The 10,329-nt window shown below is 31.0% G+C and overlaps 1 protein-coding gene across 1 annotated transcript; it reads right to left on the bottom strand.

Moving 5' to 3' along the window:
- Positions 1–6,599: 6,599 nt before the first annotated feature.
- On the bottom strand, positions 6,600–9,811 carry LOC115723306 (armadillo repeat-containing protein LFR). The gene is made up of 8 exons (XM_030652746.2): positions 9,485–9,811; positions 8,921–9,090; positions 8,623–8,765; positions 8,270–8,520; positions 7,634–7,739; positions 7,409–7,547; positions 7,202–7,329; positions 6,600–7,110 (listed from the first exon to the last, which is right to left on the bottom strand). The coding sequence occupies exons 1-8, from the start codon at positions 9,663–9,665 to the stop codon at positions 6,858–6,860; spliced, it is 1,371 nt and encodes a 456-aa protein (XP_030508606.1). The 5' UTR covers positions 9,666–9,811; the 3' UTR covers positions 6,600–6,857.
- Between the last annotated feature and the right edge of the window lie 518 nt (positions 9,812–10,329).

Raw genomic sequence — 10,329 nt, 5'->3', positions numbered from 1 at the left:
TTAAAAATGAACACAGGGTAATGATGTTGAACCTAATGACTAATAATATATATTTTTTATTTTTAATTGTATCACTTTTTAATAACGTAGAAAAAAACTAACATAAAATTTAGTATACGTGTCTCGCACGTAACTTTTTGCTAGTATATATTGTTAGAGATTTTATAACAATGGAAGAAAATCAAGACATTACAACACTATTGCAATATAATACAAGGATCAACAAAGAGATTAAATAAATGTTACAATACATAATATACAATATATAGATATTATATATATATGAAAAGTAGAAGAGAAGATAGATTACACAATATTATATAACACATACATATATATAATATGAAGAAGAAAAAGAAGATCACTCACTCACAACCTTGAGTGTAGATTAGTGGGGATCACCATGGCTTGAACAAGGTATTACACCTTTGTCCAAAAGCTTATTTCCCCCTATTTCTAAGCACTAAGGGGACTCTCTAGGAAATAGCTTTGGGAATTATCAAGCCTTTTAGGGTTTTCTAGCAAAGTGTTTTCTTGATAGAAACTTCATCTCTAAAATGAGCACCTTAGACCTCTTTATATAGTGTTTAGGATATCATCACCATTTGAAATTCAAACTCATAACCCCATAGATGTTATGGACTCAAATGTAACTCCTACACACACCATAACTCCTATAGCATTAAGAATTTCAAATTAAGAGGTGTAACATCTTTTTACACTCTTAATGTTGGTGATGATGGTGGAGGTTACTCATAGTAACAAGTAACTCCCAAATGTTACAAAAAGATGACAACTAATATACATTATCATATGTTACATATTATTAGTTTATTACACATATTTAATCTATATATTATATTATTATAAATAATATAACAATCCCCCACTAGATTAAATATTATCTCTTTAGTAACAAACTTGTAACTTTTGTAACATTTATTTAATCAATCAAAAATATTATATCAAAATATAACATTCCCCCACTTTGATTGACTAAATACACACTTTTAAGAAGTCTTGCTTAGGTGCATTAGATAAAATGTCTTTCGACTTGAATTTTATTTTAGTGTAATTACCACAAAGTTTGATGAAATTTTGGTTGCCGTAGCATTGAACCATTATTCCTTTAATACAAACCGGTGATAACACACACACCCTCGCTAATGCTCACTTGAGACCGCATGTCTCGCTCTTGCACCGTTAATGGCCATGTGCAAAATTCCAATTCATGGACTCTCTAGAGAATAACTCCCAATTCTCATAAGAGGCGGCACCACCTCTAGTCCATATAGGTGGATTTTTAGTGTCTCACCACTGTTTAGACACTTCTTAAGCTTAAGTGAGTTTTCTTAAGCTTAAGCTCCATTAAAAAACCTTTCGGTTTTAACCCTCAATTTTCACCACATGTACTCATTCATAGATGAGACAATTGAGTACCATATTTACTCTATTGACTTGTTATTACCTATTGAACTTAAGACTAGATGTTTACTAGTGTTAAGATAGGTTACCATCAATGAGCAAAACACTAAGGGAGTTTAGGTCTCATCCCTCAAAAATTCATGCTTTAATCTTGTACGGAGATTAAGCAATTTGTTATAACCTCTCACTATTGATTCCATGTGAATCATGCATGCCAAAATATAGTGTTCACTTTGTGACCACTTTTCTCCTTAAGTACTTAAGCTTTGAAAATTCAATCATAAAAGATTAATTTTCACACAACTCAAATTCTCAATAATGTTGATACCAAGCATATCAAAATTAAACACTAATTTAGACACCAAATATGTCTAAATTACACTTTATTTTGAGACACCAAATATGTCTTAAACTTTTCACATTAGAGTATCACTCCCACACTTTCACATTTCACTATCAAGATAATATATCTTGATTTTAAAATATAGAAGACCACTTTATCTCTATAACTCTTTTAATTAATTTCTTTTGAAATTATTTTCACTAAACTTTGACATTAAATAGTCAAAATTTTAACACATGCACATAGCCAAACTTGATTTAGAATTTGAATACAAAATCAAATGAAGTAATCAATAATGTCTCATCACATTTTGATTAAGTTTATGGCTCACCCCCACATTTCTACCATTAAGTGTATATAAAATATCACTTTTGTGTATTTTTCTCTTGAAATGACTCTTTAAGGACACCTCAAAAAATACAATTTGACATTTTTAGTTTTCTCAACAAAACTAAATATCAAACTCACATCACCACTTACAAAATAATGTGATTATTTTTACTCATAATTTTAAGGTTATCTCCTTATTGAGATTAGCCCAAAATTATACCAAGGTTAACAAAATTCTCATCAATTTTGTTCACAACTTTGATCATTTAAGATTCAAAATTGCTTCTCTAATTTTGTTATCTTTTCACTATTTTTGAATCCACATTGATTCATTTACTTTTGAGTCCAAAATTGCTCTTTCAATTTATGGCTCATTTCACAAGTTTGGATTCACTTTTAATCCATTTGTTCTTGCTTATGACAATGCAAGTCCAATAAAAGTGTAACTCTCATAGTCCACTTTTTCTTATCTCAAATATGAGATGATTATCTCTTATAACCCAATAAAAGATGTCACTCTCAAAAGCCATCTTTTATTATCTCATAAAGTGAGATGTTCACTACCAAATTGAAAAAGAATTTAAAATATTATTTATTCACAAAATAGATGATAATAATTTCCACATCAATAGCAATAAACACTATTATATTATTACTATGAACATTATTGTCATGCTATGTAACTCATATATTAATATAATATGTATGTTACTAATCAACATCTCATATGTAACATACACATAATATCAATATTAAATTCACAATATATATGTTACATATCTCATATATATAACATATATACTATAATATACATATATATCATATACACATAATATATATATTTATTACACAGCTATATATGTTACATACCTCACACATATATAACATATATATACACATTAATATACATGATATATATTATATACACATATATAACATATATTATATATGCATGTCTCACATAAATACATAGAAGTAATTATTTCTACATATTTAATCTCACTAATATATATTATATCACATGCTCTACATATATATAATATATATTACTCATACATACATATTATATATTATATATCTCACATATATACATATAATAGCATGATATAAAAATTAAATATCATATTATATACTACTATATATATTAATATGATACAAACACATAATCACATATATGTCACATATATATAACTCATATATATATATTATATATTACTATCATATAAAATAGTAAATCACATAATATTCACCATCATGCTCACCCATGAATGGCTTTCACATAAAATCTCTTATCCTTGTATTCTCACAATCTTGATTTATCACCTCTTCCATTGAAAAGGGATAAGCTTTTGATTGTTAGAGATTTTATAACAATGGAAGAAAATCAAGACATTACAACACTATTGCAATATAATACAAGGATCAACAAAGAGATTAAATAAATGTTACAATACATAATATACAATATATAGATATTATATATATATGAAAAGTAGAAGAGAAGATAGATTACACAATATTATATAACACATACATATATATAATATGAAGAAGAAAAAGAAGATCACTCACTCACAACCTTGAGTGTAGATTAGTGGGGATCACCATGGCTTGAACAAGGTATTACACCTTTGTCCAAAAGCTTATTTCCCCCTATCTCTAAGCACTAAGGGAACTCTCTAGGAAATAGCTTTGGGAATTATCAAGCCTTTTAGGGTTTTCTAGCAAAGTGCTTTCTTGATAGAAACTTCATCTCTAAAATGAGCACCTTAGACCTCTTTATATAGTGTTTAGGATATCATCACCATTTGAAATTCAAACTCATAACCCCATAGATGTTATGGACTCAAATGTAACTCCTACACACACCATAACTCCTATAGCATTAAGAATTTCAAATTAAGAGGTGTAACATCTTTTTACACTCTTAATGTTGGTGATGATGGTGGAGGTTACTCATAGTAACAAGTAACTCCCAAATGTTACAAAAAGATGACAACTAATATACATTATCATATGTTACATATTATTAGTTTATTACACATATTTAATCTATATATTATATTATTATAAATAATATAACATATATATATACTAGGTGATTGTTACGTGCCAAGCCACGTAGTGTTAATTTTATTTAATATTTTAGTTTTTTATTTGAATTAATAATTAAAATAGTATAATTATTTGAACGATTTGTTTTATAAAAATAAAATATGTGTCAGTATATTTAGTAAGTAAAACATAGTTGTGTTATAATAATATATTTTATTAATAGTAAAATGTATATTAATCTTCTAATTGAAAAAAGTTCTATTATCTCATTTCATATCTAATTATAGCTACACAACTATATATTTATAGATTTTCATATTCTTTACAAATTACTAATAAGCACCAATAATATTTTCATATTCTAATATTTTTCAACCTTCTTCTCTTGGTGGTAAAATTAAAAATAAAACTAAAAATAAGCACAAACATATAAGGTAAATACTAATTACAGCCCATTTCATCTTCTTTTTATTTTTTTAAGCCTAAGCCTAAAAATCTCTAAGCCAATACAATCAATCTTCTTTTTTAAAAAATAAATAAAAAAATTATTAATATTCTCCCCAGATAAGTTTGTTAGAGAGATATGTGGCTAAGATGATTTTTTTAATTTAAAAAGAGATTATTAATATTTAAAAGATTGTTTAATTTTTTGGTTTAATTATTGGGTTTATTTGTTAACGGGAGATCAAACCTCATCGTTAAATTTAACAGAATATTCTTTTATTTTTAAGTATATTCTGTTAAACTAAAAAATGTCGTTAGATAGACACTTTAAATATATAAAGATATATATAAATTCAAAAATAGCACAAAAAAGATGGAAGAAGGTGCTTTTCAGGAGAGACAATTATTAGCTAGTTAAAAGAGAAAAGAGATACTTGCAATATCCAACTACAACTACTACTACTAAAATATCAAGAAACCAATAAATGAACAAGATAAAGTAAACAACAAATACAGTATATATATATATATGCAAAGAATTAGATTGCTAACCATTGACCGTTCACCATGAAAATACAAAAACTATTTATATATGCAAATTAAAGCAGGATACCCACGCCACGCCACGCCACGCCACGCACATATTTAATTCTACCAGTCTTCTCGGACCGACAAGAGAAGATCACCATAGTCTATAGTACCAGTACATAATTTATTTTTTTCTTTTTTAACGAACTACAAAAGTAGTAATACATTGATTTATATCTCTCAACAAAAAATTACGGGTTGACTCAGTCGGATTCGGATAAGTTGGCCGACTTTCAGTCAAACATCAAAATGTTCAGTCTTAATATCTAATCTTATTGTTTAATAATATAAAATTAATAAATTTGTTAGCAATTTTAAATTTGAATTATTAAGCTAAATACAAATATTAATATTTTAAGTAAAAAATATCTAAAATTTTAATAAAAATATCAATTTTATTAAATGTTAAGTCTCATTTAATTTTTGAATCAAAATATTGATGTTGGAAAGCCTTTGTATTTATTTTATCAATTTTAATTAAAAAAATCATACTAATTTTTTGAAAACTTGTAACCACACTTGTTACCCTTCAGGTAGTAGGGCATCAAGCGCGCGAGTTAGGGGTGTAAAGGCCATACCGGCGCTCGTGGAAGGAAGCATCAATGTCGAGAATTCTCGCTAGAAGCTCGGGGCTTGAGCGTGCATCTAAGGAGCTTCAATCGAGGGAACCCGCTCATGTACTCGGCCTTGCGCATCCAGGAAGGATTTGGCTGAGAAATCTCAGCCAGCACCTCTTGTGAGGTCTGGCTTCGAGTATTAACTCTTCCACGAGCCATGGACACGGATCAGCAAGGAAGAAGAAGTAGAAGAGATGAGCATGATCATCGTGGCTCTAATACCATTTTACAAAGAGAGAATAGAGAGAAACATAGAGAAGAAAGAATATGTATTATTCATTATTGAAGACAATGTACAGATTACAGCTTTATATATGAATCAGTTAAAGGACAAATGAGCTTAACTAACTAACAGCTATAACCGAAAATGTAACAGACTAAACTACTCTTTCCAACTAACAACAGAATACAAAGGCTCACTTAATAACATATGACTTATTCATAAGCCTGAAAAAAGTCCAATTCTTTTGCTCACTGAGTCACTTATAGGAGGCTAGAATTTAATATTAATACGGATAATATAATTATGCTGAATATTTAGTTACATTACTGTTAGTTAAACAAATGAATCTGATAAATTTGTATGTAAAGTTAGTTTAAAATTATTAATATATGGATTAAAAACAAATAATAGCCCATACCAAATACGGGAATATGAATTACCATGCCCATGAAGACATTACACCCTACCAAACAGCCCCTTAGCAGCTGGTATGTGAAAAACTCATTTTCAATCAGGTTTCAGTTGGTCTACAATTTCACAAATTCTAATTAATGCACATCCACACAACAAGATGGGAATAAAATATAAATCATTTTATCAACAACAACAAAATATAGATAAAAATCTTCAGCAGAAACATCAGTGAACTACGGAGAATTTTAAAAAGTACATCTGATTTTTAAATAATACAACACATGAATAGAAAATTTTTTATAAACCCCAATTTAATATTTGGTGCTTAATTTAACTGTTGTATGTACAAAAAAAGTACCTAAATGTTAATTTAGCTTGACTACCAATCCAATAGTCACCTTCAAGGCACGATTTTTGGTTACATGCCCCATACACCGCGAGCTGATGCCACTCTATTTGGTCGCGCAGTCAATTCGTATAATATCCTGGCAAATGTATCAGAATATCTGGCATCTGTAAACAATATCTCTGCAAAGGCATTCTCGAAAGCTAGCAGCAACGGCCTGTTCTGTGGCTCAGACACGAGACTCTCCAATATCATAGACGCTTTTCTACAAATTTCAGGAATTGGATGGGGTGTCTTGATCACTTTTAACAATCGGTCAATGGCCCTGACATCAAGTACCACGAAACAGGTATATGATCAGGTCGGTAACAAAATTTTTGTTTCAGTTCAAGAATAGATGAAAGAGAAATTCTAACCATCGCTCACTAGCAAGTTTTAATCGACAATCCATATTTACTTCAGCAAGGTTATAAAGTGCACCAACAGCAGCTGCTTGAGCATCCAATGCTGGAAAACTCAGAAGATCAACCAAGCGCTTGTGTATCTGCACAGTTCATGTAGCCCTGTTATATAATATGAATTTGATTATATGTGTGTAAGAAATAGACTTTCCAAATCTTAACCTGAGAAACAAAGGGAAGAAGAAAAGGTTCATTGTCAGGATTTATTATTAAACGACCAAGTAACTCAGCTGCGGCACAATGCCAGGCTTTGACTGAAGATCCTAGAATCCCCATGATGGCTTGAACTGCACGTTTTTCTCTGTTTGACAATTGATTATATTATTAACCAGAAAATAGAAACAAGAGTAGCTTAGTCAAACACAATATGTGTAATAGGTTTCTTACGTTATCTTAATGTAGGATGGCTTTGATGAGCTGAAAATTCGAAGATCAAGCAGCGGAGCCAAATTTACAATTGTTTCAAGAGCATTTGTGACAAGTTCCTCATCCTCTATAAATATAAGAAATTCCATACATTTAAGAGTGTAAGCTAAGGTCATTTTACGCTGATAGGAATATATAATTATCAAAATTCAAGAACCAAGAGGCAACCCTGCCAAGAGCCTCCAATGTGTAGACTCTAAGTAAAAAAGAAAAAAAAACAAACTTTTTAAGCGAATCAAAACAACACTTTCCACTTAAAAGGAAAGCTAATATTATTGTCAAAACCTACCATCCATATTAATATACATTTATGGTCCTAGCTATACCTTGAACTCCAATAGTTATACACCTTTATTTAGATATTAGTATAGAATTCCTTAAAATCAGCTAATACGCTTTACATTCCAATACATGCACAGAATAAACAATAAAGATTACCCACATAAAAGGTATTTGTTCAAGACACCATTAGCCAAGTCCAGTAGTTGCAGTCTTAGAAAATACAACCACATAACTATCTCAATATTTGATAAGCATTTATATCTCAATAAAAAAAAAGATATAAAATCATATTCATTCCAAGCAACATTTTCTCACCTGTAACATAATCTTCTATGCACTGGAACATTGTTTCCAAACAATGCCGATGTTGAGCCATAATAACTTCATTTTCTGGCATGAAAGAGAAGTTCCGGATGACATTTGAAGCGGCAACAGCACCTTGCTGTCTCTCTGCTCTCCCCTCTTCATCTAGATTAAACAAACCATCTTCATTAGCCCACCACTCTGAAGTGCGAGGTTTATACACATTTGGCGATGCTTCCGAATGAGAAGAACCAGATCCCAAGCTACGATTTGAACAATAATCCATGAACAGGTTATACATAAACAAAACTTTCTATATTCAAATCTAAATATTCACTCAAGAAGAAACCATATCATAGACTCACCCAGGATGTGGCAGATTGCCATTTGATCCCAACGCGTCATATTCATTACCAAATCCTGTTACAAAAGCATTTGCCCCTAAAGTTCTTACTCTCGGTGCCTTTACAAGATCTTTCGGAACCGCTATATCACGCCAGTCATCAATCTAGAATCATTTTGCAGGAATTTTAACACAATGTGAGCTTGACATGAACATGATGGTACAACAAAGTCAAGTAAGGTCCTGGCATTAAAATTAAATATGGAAACTCTCTAAATTAATTCTACGCAAATGACAAATTCAAAGAGTCTAAGACATACAACTTGAAGTACAGCATCAAGTAACCCAGGAATCTTAGTAAGAGGAGTTGAATCTCTGCGCATATCATCCTTTTCTTTGAAAGAGAGTAATGTGAGAGTATTCAATGCCCATGTTAGCTCACTCTTCAATCCACTCTGAAGAGCCAAAACTATCCTTTTACTGTTTTGATCTGAAGGGAGAACAGTAAAAAGATGGTATCAGGAATATGATATTAGAAAAGAACATCACTTAAATTTCCATTCAAGCTTTCCAATGCCACTATAATCATGAAATAACGATAATGAAAAATGCTTATGAAAACAACATAAGAATCAAAATTTGATTTTATCAAAAGCCCATTACTGATTAGTAAACGTCCTCAGCATTCATAAATCTTCCTTTTCCTTTATAAAATTTTCAGCACATTAAATACGAGTAAAAGAGTTAAATTAACCCAACTATTTATTATTATTTTTTTTCAAGAGACCAAGATAACAACTTTAACTAAATCCCAGAAGCACGAGAGAAAAACAAAAATTAATCGAAATAAGTGAAGAATTAGCTAAGGTTCTGCTAAAACTCACCGGCGAAGGAGCTGTGAACATGGAGAGACGGCCCAAAGAGAGTTGATGGAGCGGCAGTGTCGGCGACGGCCGCTAGGGCGGCGCTGTTGCTGGTGCTACCAAAGGGACGACCTCTTTTCGCCGGTGGTCCGGCAGAACCACCCGACGCTCCACCCGACTTGCCTTGCTCTCGCTTCTGCATAGTGTTATCGATCCCTCACACTCGATGATTGCAGAAAGATTTGAATTTGGGATTTAGGGCACATCACATTTGTCACAAAATACTATACCAATTTCACCCCTCGTTGGGAAAATTTGTCAAATTAACCATTTAAAATATTAAAATTTACAAAATAACCTCACTTAATTTACTTCATACAATGTAAATTCATAGTTGTTTTGTAGTGGTGTTCGCGGTGTGGGTGGTGCAGTTTTTAACCATTTTTTCAAACCAACCCGCACATGCGGTTCTTCCAATTTTCCAAACCGCACCCGCACCGCGATACTAAAAAACCGCAAAAACCGCACCGAAAAAAATGATGCGGTGCGGTGCGGTTTTTGCGGTTTATGCAGTTTGAACTATCACAATTTTTTTTTGAAATCATCATAAAATAATTAAACTATCATTAATATAATTATTCCAAAACACTTAAAAAAATACAACAAACTTGAGACTAATAAAAGTTATAACAACAACAATAAGTCAATAATCTTTTTAAAGTTTCAACAACACACCTAAATCAAAATAACAAACTTGAAACTAATTAAGTTCTAACTAGGGCTGAACATTTTGAACGGGTTTGACCCGAACCCGAGCAACCCACCCGAACCCGAACTAGTGAACCCGCAAAAAAAAAATTTTAAAA

The sequence above is a fragment of the Cannabis sativa genome, chromosome 9, assembly GCF_029168945.1.
Source record: "Cannabis sativa cultivar Pink pepper isolate KNU-18-1 chromosome 9, ASM2916894v1, whole genome shotgun sequence".
NCBI classification, from domain to species: domain Eukaryota; kingdom Viridiplantae; phylum Streptophyta; class Magnoliopsida; order Rosales; family Cannabaceae; genus Cannabis; species Cannabis sativa.
This window is presented reverse-complemented; position numbering and strand designations above follow the sequence as displayed.

Coding starts and splice junctions, on each gene's coding strand:
- LOC115723306 (XM_030652746.2), bottom strand. CDS start 9,665: ATGCAGAAGCGAGAGCAAGGCAAGTCGGGTGGAGCGTCGGGTGGTTCT. Junction 8,766..8,920: donor TTGATGCTGTACTTCAAGTT/GTATGTCTTAGA, acceptor AAATGATTCTAG/ATTGATGACTGGCGTGATAT. Junction 7,111..7,201: donor AAACTTGCTAGTGAGCGATG/GTTAGAATTTCT, acceptor ACTTGATGTCAG/GGCCATTGACCGATTGTTAA.